The sequence below is a fragment of the Rhinatrema bivittatum genome, chromosome 5, assembly GCF_901001135.1.
Source record: "Rhinatrema bivittatum chromosome 5, aRhiBiv1.1, whole genome shotgun sequence".
Taxonomy (NCBI): domain Eukaryota; kingdom Metazoa; phylum Chordata; class Amphibia; order Gymnophiona; family Rhinatrematidae; genus Rhinatrema; species Rhinatrema bivittatum.
This window is the reverse complement of record NC_042619.1, coordinates 211,607,608-211,626,197: the sequence shown is the minus strand read 5'-3', so window position 1 is coordinate 211,626,197 and position 18,590 is coordinate 211,607,608. Positions and strand designations below refer to the sequence as shown.

General features: G+C 46.3%; 1 protein-coding gene across 1 annotated transcript in view; it reads left to right on the top strand.

Moving 5' to 3' along the window:
* Nucleotides 1–18,590, top strand: part of CFAP47 (cilia and flagella associated protein 47) — a 1,765,744-nt gene that overhangs the window by 185,538 nt on the left and 1,561,616 nt on the right. Inside the window, exon 13 of the mRNA XM_029603108.1 lies at nucleotides 4,970–5,066. Within this exon, the coding sequence (XP_029458968.1) occupies nucleotides 4,970–5,066 (97 nt within the window). The remainder of the gene's footprint in view (nucleotides 1–4,969; nucleotides 5,067–18,590) is intronic.

Here is an 18,590-nt window from a genome sequence, read left to right as displayed (position 1 = left end):
CCAAACCTAGGACAAATGGCGTTGAATATGGACCTCAGAGATGCTCAAACTCAAAGTACACTTTCTGGAGGAATGAAGGGAAAGTGGGGATATGGTAGAAACATTTAAATATCTCTCAGGCTTCAGTAATGTTCAAGAAGACAGCATTTTCATTACAAATTAACATATTCTAAAGAGTCTTAGTTCTATGTCTCTTCACAGCTTGATCCGGATTCACTGTTTCTACACTATATTTTGCCTTGATGAGGTGATGACCCAATTGCTTTCTTTTCTCGTGCCCCCTCCTTTGTTCTCACATAGCTGACTTAATGTCTGGCATACACCTTTGTTTGCTAGATGTTCCTTCCCTAATGACAGCAGAACCTTTCACACAACAAAAGTCACATCCAAGCCAAAGTCCCTGTGCACTTCAAAATTTCAGACCCCTACCTGCAACTCTTCCCAAGTTATAAGACAGGGAGTTGCACACAGCCACATAAACCGCAACACACAGACATCTGATAAGCCTCAGTTCTGATAGAATGGAGGTTAAAAACATACTCAAAGACAAGGGGCCGTGATTTGAAGTTGATAAAGGGAGGCTCTGAGTAAATATTTATTTATTTAATTTATTTATTTTTATATACCGGTGTTCGATTTTACATACCACATCGGTTTACATTTAAACAAAATTTGCAGGAACTCATGCGTTACCTTTGTCAAATACATTAAACATTTAAATATGGGGATTGTTAACAAGGGATATAAAAGAACATGGGGAATGGCTAACACTACCGGAAGCACAAAGGGGAGTGCTTCTTTACTGTCTACAGTGGCCATATAGATACAGTGTCTTTAGTGACACTGATGGTAGTAACCAAAACTGTGACAGAATTGAAACATTGGGGACAGATATGGAGAACGGTGATAAGAAGAGGAGAGGAGAGGAGAGAGGTAGGATAAAGACACGAGTGGGGACCTGCATCTTGGTATAGCTATGGAAATGCATTTGCCCATCTATCCTGAAAGGTAGAGGGCCAAAAGGGGATGACATTGAGGTTGGGCTGTAGCAGAGGTAGGGCTGCATCAGGCTTTTTGGGAGAGGTTGGCCAACACAGAGCAGTGACAGGGCTTTGGTACGCTCGCAGGTTGCCTAACAGCTAAAAGGAAAAGAAATGACTGCTTGCAGACAGTTGATTTTGTTTGACTAACATTGGAGAGATCTCCTTTAGCTCAGAGGATAATGCTAAAGCCAAGGAACTGTGATGACCAAACCTTGAGCTGTGCAGGAAGGGGCAGTTGGGTAAGGTTTGGTGAGCCTTATTTGCCTTTGTTACTATATCACTATGTTATATGCATTTTACAGAGTTTCCTGAAGGAAAAACAAATAATAAATGTTTGTAAACTAGTGGAAAATACAGGGTGTCATGAAATTCTCACATTGATGTTATTTTTGTGTACAGACAAAGGCAAAGTCATAGAGTTTAATTTTCAAAGCACTTAGGCACCTAACTTGGGGAGTTAGGCACTTAAATTGACTTTTTTGAAGATTGACTAGGCTTGAGTATCTAAAATTTAGACCTATTATCAATAGGCACCTAAATTTAGGGACCTGGCTAGGGGCAGGGTCAGGTTGGAAGAAGGAACTTAGGGGCTTAGTGTTGCTTTTCATTGCTACCTAACTTGGGTGGCTAAATCTAGGCATTGCCAGAGCAGCTCTAAATGTGGCTGCCCAGGTCCTTTCTCCTTTGCATCCAATGGTGAAAGTGGTGCAAGAGCCACCGCACAGGCTTTCCTTCTCCCTGGCATAACTTGTAAAAGATTTGAGAGGCTGCCAGCCTCCAACACCCCATAGAGCTTTGAAATGCTATGGCAGGAAGGGAGAGTATTACATTTTGGTGGACAGGAAAGCACTTATTTTCAGTCAAGGCTGAACAGCCAAAATCTAGGTGGCGAAATTTCATCTACCTAGATTTAGGAAGTTTTTTGCCCAAGATCTAGATGCCTAGATTTGGCTGAAAATTCACCTAAACTTGGTTGTTTTGATAGCAAATACTTCAGGCTTTGTTTTTGCCTTTTCACATTTGGTAATATGTAATAATTTTCTCATATGCATTATAGGAGCTCAATATTCAAACTGCTTGGAATGCTGTAACATCCACTGGTACTTTTAACATGCCATCTTTGCACCACACTAGGTTTACTTTGAAAAACTACCTGCAGAGATTTGCACCTGCTTTTTCTGTGGAAACTTTTTTTCCAATGAAAATTGTGTGTATATATTGTAGGTCCATATTCAGATGTTTTTTCCAGATAAGTTTAGGACTCAGCTGGATAAACCACTGGTTTTAAATTTCCTGCTGCATTGAACATCCCTGACTTATCTATGATTTTATCCAGATAAAAACTTAGTTGAATAAGTTGGGGGCATTCTGGTTAACCTAGCCACATAATACCAATATTTAGAGTTATTTGGGAAAGTCTGGTTGTGCTGCAGAACAGTCTTAAAGTTCTCTGAGGACAAGCAGGATGGAGGCCCGGCACAGAACTTTGATCTCAAAGAATCTAGAACTTTCAAACATGCACTACTGAGCATGTGCAGCTATAGTCATTAGCCTGACCCCCTAAGCAGAGTCCCTCACTCTCTTTTTTTCCCATGGAGCCGTGTAGTTGCGGGATCCATGTGCTCACAGTATTCAGCTTTGCTCTCTTCCTCTACAGTCTTTGTAAGTGATTTTTTCTAGAGCTGCAGCGGTTTTCTTTTCTTTACCTTACTGTAGTTTTCTTTTCTTTCTCTTTTTCCTCCTCTGTTTCCCAGCTGCATGGCAAGTCTTAGTCACTGTGCAGTCTGGCAGAGTCTATTTCTTCCTTTAAAAAAAAAAAATTATATATATATATATATATATATATATATACTGCACCTGCAGTTTGGTTTCTGTGTCCCCTCCTTGCTCTGTCTGTTTTTGTACCTTTTGTCTGGTTCTGGCAGGACTGACTGAGTGCCAGGGCCAAATCTAGCTTTTTTGCTGCCCTGTGAGAACAACTAGGGGTAGATTTTCAAAGGGTTACACGCGTAAGATATGTGCGTAACCCCCGAAAAGCTGCCCCAAGCTGCCCCTGCGTACGCCAAGCCTATCTTGCATAGGCTCTGTGGCGCGTGCAAGCCCCGGGATGTGCATATGTCCCGGGGCTTTGAAAAAGGGGCGGGAAGGGGGGGCAGGTCCAGGTGGCGTGGTGGCAGTCCGGGGGTGGGTCCAGGGGGTCAGGGGGCGGTCCGGGGGCGTGGCAGAGGTTCGGGGGCAGTCCGGGGGCCGTCCCGAGTCCTCCGGCACAGCGGCCTGTGCCGGGGGATGGCGAGCCGGCGTGCGCAAGTTACGCCTGCCTCAGGCAGGCGTACCTTCGGAAACAAAAGGTAGGGGGGTGATTTAGTTAGGGCTTGGGGGTGGGCTAGATAGGGGAAGGGAGGGGAAGGTGAGGGGGATCGCAAAAAATGTTTCCTCCAAGGCCGCTCCGAAATTGGGGCTCCCCTTGGGCTTGGCGCAGCAAGGTGCACAAGTGTGTACCTCCTTGCGCTCTGACCCTAGATTTTATAACATGCATGCGGCTGCACGCGCATGTTATAAAATCGGGCGTAGATTTGTTCGCGCTGGGTTGCACGAACAAATCTACGCCCCAGCATAAGTTTAAAAATCTGGCCCTTATTGTGCTGCCCCCCTCCCCCCACCCCACATCATTCAGTCTCTGTCCCGTGCCCATCAAAAAAAAGCCTAGCTTTCTCCGGAAATCTATATTTTTAAAAACTGATACCCCACCCCCCCAAACAGGACCATGTCCAAGGGAAGGTTGTTAGGTACCCTAAGCAAACCTTACTCTCGCCAAGTTGTGGGGTGGGCGGCAGCAGGAGTCATATTTATACGAACGTCATCTCCTGCTTCCGCGGGGCTGATCTCACAGTATGGTTAGGGTAATTTTTGAGTTACTGCAATGCTTTTCATAGGTATTTTACTGCAACGCATGTTAAATTTATTGCACCTGTGATATTTTCACTTTGCAAGCTGTGAAATGCCCAAACAAGCATTTCTATGTTTTGGGCTGCTCTTGGCTAGAGAGCGAAAGAGAGAGAACCTCTTTATAAGACTCTTCTATTAGTCAACTATTTATACCACTGTAGTAGGGTAAGGTTTTGGTAGTTGTCTAGGGTTTGGGAGACAGTTTTACATGCACAATCAGAGGTACAAACAGCATAGTACACACATCAGTGAATATTTGAGGTGATTTGGAGTGAGGCAAGGTACACAAAGATGAGATTTGTACAATGTTTTTTCATCCTAGCTTGATAGCAGCTAGGTAGAGAGTGCATCTGCAGATTATAGAGGCCCTCTGCCTCTTCAGCCTCAACTATCTTATTACACTTAGACCCTGCCACCCAGTCGGTATGTAATTTTTGAGACATGTATGATCACGTACTCCTAATATAGAGGAGTAAATATGCGTGCGTAAGCTGCTAAATTTAAGTGCGGAAATTGCTCATAAAATAGCAACTTGCATGCGGAAATGTTGACCATGCTCGGCCCTCCCCTTTTTTTACACGCGCAAATTTACTTGCGGACCCTTATTTACATGATTATTTTGAGGATTAGAAAATAGCATATACGTGATTGTGCTATTTGCACGCGTATATGCTGATTTTATTCACCGTCAAGGATATCCTGAAAACCCAACTGGTTTACTGTCCTCAAAAACTGAGGTTGGACACCTCTGGTTTAGAGCGAAAAGGGGCTCCAATTTTTATTTTGCTGATTTTTGAATCACTGAAGGCCTATTAATGTTCAAGGAAAAAAATCAGCATTGATATGGAACTTTCATTAAAGCTTATTTTTTAAAAACTGACAGCAGTATTTTCAGTGACTTGAAAGCTTATTCTCAATAGTTCCTTAGTTTATATATTAGATAGATGACAGCTATGTCATAGCTTTGCCATTTCTTGCAGTTCATTGAAGGACTCAGTGCTGTACCGACCAGTCCTCAAGAGAAGGATGATTGCTCTTTAAAGCTGACTCCAAAGCAACTTCACCAGATAGTCATTGGTAAGATTTCAACATCATTTTGCCTGTTGTTGATAGTTGGGGTTTAACCAGTCCCAGATTTAGACACAGATAACATAGGCAACTGCCTTTGGCGACAAAGTTTGATAGGCCCCAGAGTATTGCCGCTATTGCTATGCTTCCACCGGGGCCTGTCTGCCTCCATCCCGGTCGCTTACTTAAAACAACTCTATCCCAATCCTGTAGCAGCAGCGGCAGCAACCCAGAAGAAATTCAGTGTAGAGCATGCAGCCCACCACCATACACAGAAGGCCCTGCCTGTCACATGGGTTTCCAGAGTAACAGGAAGCCCATGTGGAAGGAGGAGGCAACATCTTGAGGCCTGCATGCCCTGCACTGAATTTTTTCTAGGTTGCTTCCGTTGCTGCCACTGCCGTGGGATCGGGACAAAGTTGCTTTAGGTAACTGGCTAGGAATTGACACCTTACCATCTCAGGAGAGGGGATGGGAAGGGGGCATCCACCATTTCCTTTCTCTCTCCCCCCAGTGCTTATGGGAACTGGCAATGGAAATGTGGCCCTGGGTTTAATATAATATTTGTATTCTCCAAGCAAAGATGATAAAGTGTTGGTTATAATACTGGTTCATAGCAGCTACTCTTGAGTTTCGGATTTTTTTTATCTAGAATTTAATACACTTTCCTTTTTCCTGTTTTTTTTCCCCACATGCCATAGCAGAAACCAAGTAATTCCTTGGTCCTCCTGAAGCTGAAACAGCCGGATGCAGCCTTTACCAGCTAATGTCAGTGCTCCGACTTACTCAATTACAAGTCTCACAGAGTTGTGGAGCTAACTACACACAAAGAGGGGAATTTTCAAAATTATTTAAATTGATCCTAGATAAACTACCTGCACATGTTTAGACCTGCCTATTTATGTGGCTATTTTTTTAAAGAAAAAATATGCACATGCTTTTGAAAATGCAGAAGTTTGCATGCAAGTGCAAACATAAGAACATAACATAAGAACATAAGAAAAAGCCATACTGGGTCAGACCAAGGGTCCATCAAGCCCAGCATCCTGTTTCCAACAGTGGCCAATCCAGGCCATAAGAACCTGGCAAGTACCCAAAAACTAAGTCTATTCCATGTTACCATTGCTAATGACAGTGGCTATTCTCTAAGTGAACTTAATAGCAGGTAATGGACTTCTCCTCCAAGAACTTATCCAATCCTTTTTTAAACACAGCTATACTAACTGCACTAACCACATCCTCTGGCAACAAATTCCAATGTTTAATTGTGCGTTGAGTAAGAAAGAACTTTCTTCGATTAGTTTTAAATGTGCCCCATGCTAACTTCATGGAGTGCCCCCTAGTCTTTCTATTATCCGAAAGAGTAAATAACCGATTCACATCTACCCGTTCTAGACCTCTCATGATTTTAAACACCTCTATCATATCCCCCCTCAGTCGTCTCTTCTCCAAGCTGAAAAGTCCTAACCTCTTTAGTCTTTCCTCATAGGGGAGCTGTTCCATTCCCCTTATCATTTTGGTAGCCCTTCTCTGTACCTTTTCCATCGCAATTATATCTTTTTTGAGATGTGGCGACCAGAATTGTACACAGTATTCAAGATGCGGTCTCACCATGGAGCGATACAGAGGCATTATGACATTTTCCGTTTTATTCACCATTCCCTTTCTAATAATTCCCAACATTCTGTTTGCTTTTTTGACTGCCGCAGCACACTGAACTGACGATTTCAATGTGTTATCCACTATGACACCTAGATCTCTTTCTTGGGTTGTAGCACCTAATATGGAACCCATCATTGTGTAATTATAGCATGGGTTATTTTTCCCTATATGCATCACCTTGCACTTATCCACATTAAATTTCATCTGCCATTTGGATGCCCAATTTTCCAGTCCAATTTTCCAGTGCAATTTATCACAATCTGCTTGTGATTTAACTACTCTGAACAATTTTGTGTCATCTGCAAATTTGATTATCTCACTTGTCGTATTTCTTTCCAGATCATTTATAAATATATTGAAAAGTAAGGGTCCCAATACAGATCCCTGAGGCACTCCAGTGTCCACTCCCTTCCACTGAGAAAATTGTCCATTTAATCCTACTCTCTGTTTCCTGTCTTTTAGCCAGTTTGCAGTCCATGAAAGGACATCGCCACCTATCCCATGACTTTTTACTTTTCCTAGAAGCCTCTCATGAGGAACTTTGTCAAACGCCTTCTGAAAATCCAAGTATACTACATCTACCGGTTCACCTTTATCCACATGTTTATTAACTCCTTCAAAAAAGTGAAGCAGATTTGTGAGGCAAGACTTGCCCTGGGTAAAGCCATGCTGACTTTGTTCCATTAAACCATGTCTTTCTATATGTTCTGTGATTTTGATGTATAGAATACTTTCCACTATTTTTCCTGGCACTGAAGTCAGGCTAACCGGTCTGTAGTTTCCCGGATCGCCCCTGGAGCCCTTTTTAAATATATGGGTTACATTTTCTATCCTCCAGTCTTCAGGTACAATGGATGATTTTAATGATAAGTTACAAATTTTTACTAATCGGTTTGAAATTTCATTTTTTAGTTTCTTCAGAACTCTGGGGTGTATACCATCCAGTCCAGGTGATTTACTACTCTTCAGTTTGTCAATCAGGCCTACCACATCTTCTAGGTTCACCGTGATTTGTTTCAGTCCATCTGAATCATTACCCATGAAAACCTTCTCCATTACGGGTACCTCCCCAACATCCTCTTCAGTAAACACCGAAGCAAAGAAATCATTTAATCTTTCTGCGATGGCCTTATCTTCTCTGAGTGCCCCTTTAACCCCTCGATCATCTAACGGTCTAACTGACACCCTCATAGGCTTTCTGCTTCGGATTTATTTAAAAAAGTTTTTACTGTGAGTTTTTGCCTCTACAGCCAACTTCTTTTCAAATTCTCTCTTAGCCTGTCTTATCAATGTCTTACATTTAACTTGCCAACGTTTATGCATTATCCTATTTTCTTCTTTTGGATCCTTCTTCCAATTTTTGAATGAAGATCTTTTGGCTATAATAGCTTCTTTCACCTCCCCTTTTAACCATGTCGGTAATTGTTTTGCCTTCTTTCCACCTTTCTTAATGTGTGGAATACATCTGGACTGTGCTTCTAGAATGATATTTTTTAACAATGACCATGCCTCTTGGACATTTTTTACTTTTGTAGCTGCTCCTTTCAATTTTTTTCTAACAATTTTTCTCATTTTATCAAAGTTTCCCTTTTGAAAGTTTAGCACGAGAGCCTTGGATTTGCACACTGTTCCTCTTCCAGTCATTAAATCAAATTTGATCATATTATGATCACTATTGCCAAGTGGCCCCACCACTGTTACCCGTCTCACCAAGTCCTGTGCCCAACTGAGAATTAGATCTAAAATTGCTCCCTCTCTCGTTGGTTCCTGAACCAATTGCTCCAAAAAGCTATCATTTATTCCATCCAGGAACGTTATCTCTCTAGTGTGTCCCTATGATACATTTACCCAGTCAATATTCCCTGCCCCTGCCCCGCCCCCCAGTCCCAGTCCCACCCCCAGAAATGCCTCTGCTCATTGCAAGTAAAAAATACACACATAGAGGCACTATGCACATAATTTTACCTGCTTAGAAGGCGAGTAATTTTGTAAAAGCCCACTTCCTTAGGTAAAGCACTGTTTTACCTGTGGAAGTAGGGTCTGCATGATGGTTCTTCCTGTAATTCTTCTCCTCCTATTACCAGTGAATCTGCATTGCCCTTTTCTGCTTTTGGGGACCACATTGCTCTCTTCCTCAGCTATCTTTGCATTAGGACCAGCTTCCTTGCCTTTCTCTATGCCATGGGGCCAGATTACTGTCCATCTATCTAACCATGAGAGATGCATTACTTCTCCCAACAAAAACATGTACTACTAAACCGAGAACCAGTTTCGAAAGCCGATTTCTATGGGTAAAATGCTTTTTATTCATGTAAATCGGATTTTTGAAAGAAAAAAAAAAGAGCTGCTTAAATTGCAGACGGGAAGAGGTGCTGTGCAGCACGGATACTAGCGGCTAGGAAGGCTGTGTATGGGCTGTTCAGAAGTGAGTTCTCGAGCAGCAGGCGGTACTGAGTTCCCCATGCATGGCAGCGGTGCTGCTTTGTGACACGCGGTCGGGCCTTGTGCTAGCAAAGCGGTGTTTGGCTGGTAATGGCGGGCAGCAGTGCATGCCACTCGTGCGGTGGTGCTCGTGCGCAATTGTCCTGTTCCGGATTGTGTTTGCGCTACCTCTCTGGTGGAGAGGGCAGGTTGGGACCATCAAGCGCCGTGTCAGAGCGGCAACTGAAACAGTGCTCCGATGCAGGAGAGCCTTTGAACTCAGCTGCCCCTCCCCCGCCAGGCGTGGGAAAGGTAGCCATGTGTTCAGATGCTGATAGCTTGCCTGGGCTATTTCAGGAGAGTGAAGACCTTCCTCCCCCATTGTCTCTGGTGGGGTGAGACTCTGTTTCCCATAGTCGGTGGATTCGGACAGAAAGGGGGTCTTTCCCGATCAAGGGTTGGGGGCCCCCACCCCATTCTCTTCTGAGTTTATTTTACTTATTCATGGGGCATATTTGGTGCCAGAATGCTGGGAAGTTCTCAGAGAGGCCTGGTGGATCGCGGCTGGGCAAGAGACCTGGAGGGTGACGTGGTCCAATGCTGTGAAACGTGCCCAGGATCCTTGGGATGAGGATACCTTCAAGTGATCAACTCTGATGATTCGGAGGGCAGAGCTCCACAGGGACCTGCTTTTTCAGACCCAGCTGGGACTGACAAGGACCTGTTGGGGCCTGATAACTACCCGGATGGTCAAGATCCAGATGAAAGTTTGGACCAGGTGCCGTGGCAGAAGGGGACAACCCGAATATAGTGTGTCTTTTCCGGAAGTAAGAGTTGTGGCCCTTGATCCCTCAGGTTCTTGGGGAGCTGGGGATCAAGGTTCCTCAAGAGGAGTCGGGTCAGGAGAGTGTGGACCCAGTCATGAATGGCCTCAGGGGTCCAGCAAAAGCCTTCCCTTTTCACAAGTCTGTTAAGAAGCTGGTGGTCAGGGAGTGGGACACTCCAGAGACGAGCCTTAAGATATGTTGGGTGATGGATAAGCTGTACCCATTGCTGGAGGACATGCTCGAGTTTTTGGCGTTTTCTAAGGTGGTTGCGTCGGTGTTGGCGGTCACTAAGAAGACCACCATTCTTGTTGCTGGCTCAGTACCACTGAAAGATATGCAAGACAAGAAGTTGGAGATTCACCTGAAGAAGATATTTGAGGTGTCTGCCCTTGGCATTCATGCTGTGGTGTGCAGTAGTTTCATGCAGAGGCCAGTTTACGCAGGGTACAGCAGCTATAGGCTATTATACTGCTATCTCCATCCGAGGCTAAGCAGGCGGACTGCCTGGAGGCAGCAGGGATCTATGTTGCAGACGCGTTATATGACCTTATCAGAACTTCCTCCAGGATCATGATGTCTGTGGTGTCGGTCAGAAGACTCCTCTGGTTGAGGAACTAGTCAGCTGATGTTTGGTCTAAGTCTCGTTTGGGAGCCCTACCATTCAAGGGGAAGCTTCTGTTTGGAGAAGACTTAGAGGAGCTAATGAAGTGGCTTTGGGAGTCCAAGGGTCATAGGCTGCTAGAGGACAAGTGAAAATGGAACAGGGGTTCCTTTCCTGGGCATTCCCGTTATCGGTCAAGCAGGCAATTTCATCCTAGTAGGCTCTCGGCAGGAGCCGAGAGACAAGGCACCAGGAGGCAGCAATTCTGGAATCAGTCCTTTCGAGGGGGAAGGAAATCAGGCAGAGAAGGTCTCGGCCAGGGTTCGGGCAGAGCTAAGTCCTCACAATGAGGTGGTCTACTTGTCTCTCCCTCATGTGGGAGGACGTCTGAATCTGTTTTACGAGCAATGGACCAAAATCACAACAGACCAGTGGGTCCTGCTTAGAAGGCGAGTAATTTTGTAAAAGCCCACGTGTTAGAGATGGTACGCGTTAGAATTCTCTTGCCCGCTCCAGGACTTGTTTATGGTTTCCCTCTGCAAAAGGGGCTGCAAGAGAAAGGTGGTTCAAAAAACCATGGATCGGTTACAAGACCTGGGAGCCATATTTCCTTTTCCTGTGGGGGAATAAAGGACGGGAAGGTATTCCATTTACTTCGTGGTCCCAAAGAAGGAACGGTTCTTCCGTCCAGTTTTAGATCTGAAAAAGGTGAATATGGCTCTCAGGGTTCCTCGTTTCCACATGGAGACTCTGCGGTCAGTGATTCCAGCAGTGTGCAAGGTAGAATTCCTGGCTTCTCTAGACTTGACCAAAGCATATCTGCACATTCTAATATGCCCAAATTGCCAGTGGTTTCTGTGCTTTATGGTCCTCGGGAAACATTATCAGTTTTGTGCCCTTCTGTTCAGGCTAGCCACGGCGCTGCACACTTTTATCAAGGTGATGGTTGTGGTGGCAGCAATGCTCAGGAAGAAGGGCATCTTGGTTCATCCATATCTGGAGGACTGGCTCATTTGAGCGAAGTTAGAAGCCTGGGGGCTCAGGTGTTATCTCAGGTATTGGAGCAGCTGCGGTCTCTGAGCTGGGTAGCGAATTTGACGAAGAGTCATCTCACCCTGTCTCAAGTTCTGGAGTTCTTGGGAGCATATTTTGATACCGGAGTGGGGAAGGTGTTCCTTACGGACGCTCGTATTCTCAAACTGCAGCAGCAGCATGCGTGCAAGCTGTTGGTGCAGCAATTCCCACAGTCGGGGATTATCTTCAGGTGTTGGGCTGTATGGCCTCGACATTGGAGCTGGTCCCTTGGGCATTGCTCATATGAGACCTCTGCAGCGGTCTCTCCTCTTGCGTTGGGATCCGTTGTCAGAGCAGTTTCACCTTCTTTTGTTGCTCAAGGAGCCTGCTAGGTACAATCTTTCATGGTGGCTTAGTCAGGATCATTTCAGACGTGGTGGAGTTGGAGGTTCCAGACTGGTGGTAGTTACCACCAATGCCAGTCTCTCTAGCTGTGGGGCAGTGTGCCAGAATCTGTTGGCCCAGGGGCAGTGGTCTACGGAAGAGAAATCCTGGTCTATCAATCATCTAGAGATGAGGGCAGTGCGGAACACGTTACTTGCTTTTCTGTCTATTTTGACTGGCTGCTCATTGCGCATATTGTTGGACAACGTGACCACGGTGGCTTATATCAACCAACAAGGGGGAATCAGGAGTAGGGCAGTAACCTGTTTCTGTGGGCAGAGCAGCATGGGCGGAGCAGCATCTGGTGATGCTCACAGGATCTCACATTGCTGGAGTGGATAATGAACAGGTGGATTTCCTCAGCTGGCAGAAATTAGATCCCGGGGAGTGGGAGCTGTCAGAAGAGGCAATGGTTCTGATATGTCACCGGTAGGGTACTTCCAGCTTGGACCTGATGGAGTCACGGACAAGCACTAAGGCACCCCTCTTCTTCAGTTGCAGAAGAGAGCATGGACAGAGGGCATAGATACTCTGGTTCTACCATGGCCCCAGGGAATTCTGCTGTACGTCTTTCCTCCATGGCCCCTAGTGGGGAAGCTGATAAGGCGAATAGAAACTTTTCCTGGAAGTAATTCTGGTGGCACCAGAGTGGCCAAGGCACCCTTGGTTTGCGGATCTGGTCAACCTGGCAGTCGATGGCCTGCTGTGATTCCATCATTTCCCGAATCTTCTATGGCAGGGCCCAATATTTTCGGATCAGGTGGATCACTTTTGTCTCGTGGCTTGGCTTTTGAGCTGCGGCAATTGAGGGAAAAAGGATATTCAGAGGATGTCATTTCCACTTTGATACAGGCTAATTCCACTTCTTTATCTTATGTCAGAGTCTGGAAGGCTTTTGAATCTTGGTGCAACAGCCAAGGAGTGGTTTCTATTCAAGCCTCGATATCTCACGTCTTGGCTTTCTTGCAGGAGGGTTTGAAGAAAGGTTTGGCCTTTAGCTCTCTTAAGGTGCAAGTTGCAGCCTTAGGCTGTTTTCGAGGCAAGGTGCGCAGAGTATTGTTGGCTGCTCACCTGGATGTGGTTTGCTTCCTCCATGGGGCGAAACATCTGCATCCTCCTAAATTTAGACCTCAGAGGGATGTGTGGTGGTCCTTTTGAGCCTTTGAAAAAGGCAACAGTGAAGGATCCCACGTTAAAAGTGGTGTTTCTGGTGGTCAATTGTTGCACCCGCAGGATTTCGAGCTGCAGGCGCTGTCGTGTAGAGAGCCTTTCCTGAAGATTTTGGATTCTGGGATTTCTTTGAGAATGGTACCTTCTTTTCTCCTGAAGGTTATACTTGCGTTTCATGTGAACCAGACTGTGGAGCTGCCGGCTTTCCCGCACACTTAATACCTGCAATGCTTGGATACAAAATGGGCTTTGTTGCATTACCTCAAAGATACTAATAACTTTAGGGTTTCTGACCATCTTTTTGTGTTGTGGCATGGACTGAAGAAGGGGCAGAAGGCTTCAAAGTCTACAATAGCAAGATGGTTGAAGGAAGCGATAAACTCGGTTTATATCTGTAAAGGAAGCCCTGTCCTGGTGGAATTAAGGGCTCATTTAGTTCAATCTCAGGCGACTTCTTAGGCCGAGTGCCAGCTGGTATCGCGACAGGAAATTTGTTGGGCGGTTACTTGGAAGTCACTTCACACTTTTGCCAGACATTATCGGTTGGATGTCCAGGACCCAGAGGCCATAGGCTTTGGTGAGAGTGTTCTTTGAGTGGGATTCTCACAGTCTCAACCTATTTAGGGAAGCTTAGGTACATCCCAGGAGTCTGGACTGATCCGGGTATGAACAGGAAAGGATAATTGGTTCTTACCTGCTGATTTTCATTCCTGGAATACCACGGATCAATCCAGACATTCACCCTGCATTGGGGGGAGTCCGCTCATTCTTCTGTCGTGGGTCTATTGTATATAGGCTGCAGAGCTACTACAGATTTCAAGTTTGTTCTCCTGGGTGGGAGTTACAAAGTAAAGAGTTTTCTTTCAAGGCAGGGTTTATTCTCTTTCCCCTTGCTCATTTTGTTCTAAATTCTTTGCATGTTTATTAGGATTGTTGTGGGATTAATCTTAGCTTGGGTACAGGTCAATACTGAGTGACTGCAGGTGGCACTCCAGGTTATATGCCAGTGCCAGTGAAACTTTCTCTGCCTCCATCTGCTGGAAGGGAGCCATAATCCTAGGAGTCTGGACTGATCTGTGGTATTCTCACAGGACAAGCAGGATGGTAATCCTCACATATGGGTGACATCACAGGATGGAGCCCAATCACGGAACACTTTTGTCAAAGTTTCTAGAACTTTGACTGGCACCTACTGGGCATGCCCAGCATGGCACTAACCCTGCATCCAGCAGGGGTCCCCCTTCAGTCTTTTTTGTTCCGCGCAGCAGTAACCACGTGGTTAAGGAGCTCTCTAGAGATTCCTGACAGGAATTTTCCTCATGGAACTTCTTTAAAATTTTTCAAAAAATTCTACCCCATAGGGGTCCCCCATCGATATCTGTACTCTGCAGTCGAAAGGTAAGCTTTATCCTCGTTTGCAGTCGATTCCCGACAAGTTTTCCCTTCGGGGCCTACTGACCATCGACCGCACCACAGCTAAATTTTTGTCGGAGCCATGGGGTCAGGTTTTCGTCAGTGCCCCGATTGTCCTCGGACAATGTCCATCACAGACCCGCATAGAGTTTGTATATTGTGCTTGGGGCCCGCCCATGATACCCTAACCTGCACCAAATGTGCCCAAATGACGCCAAAGGGCTGTAAAGCCCGCTTAGAAAAGATGGAGTTTCTTTTTCATTCAAAATCCCCGACTCCATCGACTGCTTCGACTTTGTCTGAGCCGGTGCCATCGACCTCTCGCCAGCAGCGGGACACCGGTGCTGTCTGACCGGCTTCTACTACTCCGAAGGTGTCGACTTCTTCCTCATCGCCGCAGGAGAAGGACCGAGGAGAACATCGTGAAAAGCATCGACACCGGCATCGGAAGGCTCAGTCCAATGATCCAGGCAAGCACTCGGCATCTGCGTCGACAGTGCCACTGACAAAGAAATCCCATGCAGAGAAGGCCCCATCCTCTTCTGCGACCGGGTCACTGAGGCATTCCCCACCTTCATCGGTGCAGGGAGCCGCGATTCCACTTTCACCGGTGGACCCTCTGGCTGCGCCAGTACTGCCTCCTACTCCGGAACCGAGGCTCCACGCTCCAGGCTTCCGTGAGGAATTGGATTGGATGATCCAAGAGGCCATCGGTAAGGCACTGCAGGGCTTCCAGCCTCCATTGATGCCGGTACCGGTGCCCGAGCCAGTCACCGATCCGATTCCCATAGCGCCCGCACTGCTACTGGGTAGACTGGATGTGTTGATCAGTGCTCTTCCACCACTGGAACCGAAGACACCGGTATGTCCTCTTCCTTCAACGCCGATACCCTTGTCATCGGAAGACGAAGAAACACCGATACCCATACCGCCGTCTGGAATTCTGCCACTGACTCATCCATCAATGTCACCGGTTCCATCGATGCCACCATCGATGCTGTTGGTGCCTTCATCAATGCCTTTGGTGCCTCCATCGATGTCGTTGGTGCCACCTCCGATGCCGTCGATGCCTAGGTCTGGCCCTTCAGGAATAATGCCATTTCTCCCCTCTGAAGATCCTCAGGGAGCTGGTGATCAGCCTTATGATTCTTCACAGGATACAGATGATCTGCGTTCAGAACTATCTCCTCCTGAAGAGAGAAGGCATTCTCCTCCAGAGGATCTGTCCTTTATTAACTTCATTAAAGAAATGTCTGAGACAATTCCTTTTCAAATTCAGACAGAAAAGGATTCAAGGCATAAGATGCTGGAAGTACTCCAGTTCCTTGATGTTCCTAAGGAAATCATGTCTATTCCTATTCATGAAATCCTGATAGATCTACTAAAGAGGAATTGGGAGCACCCAGGTTCACTTCCGCCTGTTAACCATAAAACAGATGCCACCTATCTTGTACAGTCAGCTCCTGGGTTTCAGAGATCACAACTGGATCATCACTCTGTGGTTGTGGAATCAGCCCAGAAAAAGGCACGGCGTTCCAAACCTCATTCCAAACCTCATTCCACCATACCTCCAGGGAAGGAACAGAAATCCCTGGATGCTTTTGGCAGACGCTTATATCTCGCATTGCGTCCTATCAGTTATACATGACCCAGTATAACAGAAACCTTTTTAAGAGGATCCAGGATTTCTCTGAATCTTTGCCTGATCAGTTCCAAGATTACCTTAATGCTTTAGCTCAAAAAAGCCTTGATGCAGGCAAACATGAGGTCCGCGCTGCATATGACATATTTGACACTGCCTCTAGAGTGTCCGCAGCGGGTATTAGTGCAAGAAGGTGGGTCTGGTTGAAATCCTCTGACCTAAGACCAGAGGTGCAGGACAGGTTGGCTAACCTGCCCTGTGCTGGAGATAATCTCTTTGGAGACAAAATCCAGGAGACAGTGGCGCAGCTAAAGGACCACCATGAAACAGTGCGTCAACTCTCTTCATTACCTACTGATTTCTCGTCCACCTCCAAGAGAGCATTTAGGCGAGACTGTAAGCGGCCGGCCTACAAACCAAGAAGGTATTATCCTCCGGCCTCCCGAGGTCGCCCTTCCAAGCCTTATCAAAAAGGTCAGTCTAGGCAATCCTGGCCTCAGAAGACCCAACCAGCTCCTCAGCCGGGACCAGCGTCAGGGTTTTGACTCCTCTCTGGAGAGCATATGCCAACCTCCTCTTCCATCGGTACCGGTCGGTGGTCGATTGTGCCACTTCAACAACATTTGGCACACAGTCACCACCAGTGGGTGCTGGCGGTAGTCACTCAGGGTTACCATCTCAACTTCCTGACTGTACCGGTGGACTCCCCACCTCGGCTGATGTGGGGATCGTCTGACCACTCTCCCCTTCTAGAACAGGAGGTGTCAACCCTCCTCCAGTTCCGGGCAATAGAACCAGTGCCTCTCTCTATTCCCGGTTTTTCCTCATCCCAAATAAGTCAGGTGGTCTTTGTCCAATCCTGGACCTTCGTGCCCTAAACAAGTATCTGCAAAGGGAAAAATTCAAGATGGTAAATTTGGGCTCTCTACTTCCTCTTCTGCAAAGAGGAGATTGGCTGTGCTCTCTGGATCTCCAAGACACATATGCACACATCTCAATTATTCCATCTCATCGCAAATTCTTGTGATTCCTGGTCGACCCTCGTCACTTCCAGTACCATGTACTGCCATTTGGCCTAGCATCCGCTCCATGAGTCTTCACCAAGTGCCTCATAGTGGTCGCAGCCTTCCTCAGGATTCAGGGGGTTCATGTCTACCCTTATCTTGATGATTGGTTGATAAGGGCTCCGACTCAGCAAGCCACATTGACATCCTTGCGTCTCACTCTACATACCCTGATCTCCCTAGGGTTTCTAATCAACTATCCCAAATCTAAGGTAGTTCCTTCCCAAACCCTATCATTTATAGGGGCCGACCTAAACACTATACAGGCGAAAGCCTTCCTCCCTCAGGATCGGGCTTTCACCCTGGCCTCTCTGGTGCATCATCTACAGATTCGACTATCCTTAACTGCTTGTTTTTTCCTCATACTTCTGGGTCACATGGCGTCCACGGTGCATGTCACTCCGATGGCCTGCTTAGCCATGAGAGTAATGCAGTGGACCCTAAAATCCCAGTGGGTTCAAGCTTGTCAATCAGTGTCCAGCATTGTTCACATTACCACACAGCTCTGCCTGTCACTCGCCTGGTGGATACAACGCTCCAATCTACTTCAAGGCCTTCCATTTCAGGCTCCAGAACCTCAAATTACCTTGACAACAGACGCCTCCAACCTAGGGTGGGGTGCTCATGTCGGCGACCTGCAGACTCAGGGAACCTGGTCTCCAGAGGAAGCCAAACATCAGATAAATTTCCTGGAGCTTCGGGCGATCAGATATGCCCTCAAGGTTTTTCAGGATTGCCTTTCAAACAAGGCCATCCTGATTCAAACCGACAATCAGGTGGCGATGTGGTACATCAACAAGCAAGGGGGAATGGGCTCTTACCTTCTGTATCAGGAAGCTGCACAGATATGGGCGTGGTCCCTTTCCCACTTGATGTACCTCACAGCCACCTATTTGCTGGGCGTGGACAATGTGTTGGCGGACAAGTAAGAACATAAGAACATAAGAAATTGCCATGCTGGGTCAGACCAAAGGTCCATCAAGCCCAGCATCCTGTTTCCAACAGAGGCCAAACCAGGCCACAAGAACCTGACAATTACCCAAACACTAAGAAGATCCCATGCTACTGATGCAATTAATAGCAGTAGGTATTCCCTAAGTAAACTTGATTAATAGCTGTTAATGGACTTCTCCTCCAAGAACTTATCCAAACCTTTTTTGAACACAGCTTCACTAACTGCACTAACCACATCCTCTGGCAAAAAATTCCAGAGCTATATTGTGCATTGAGTGAAAAAGAAGTTTCTCCGATTAGTCTTAAATGTGCTACTTGCTA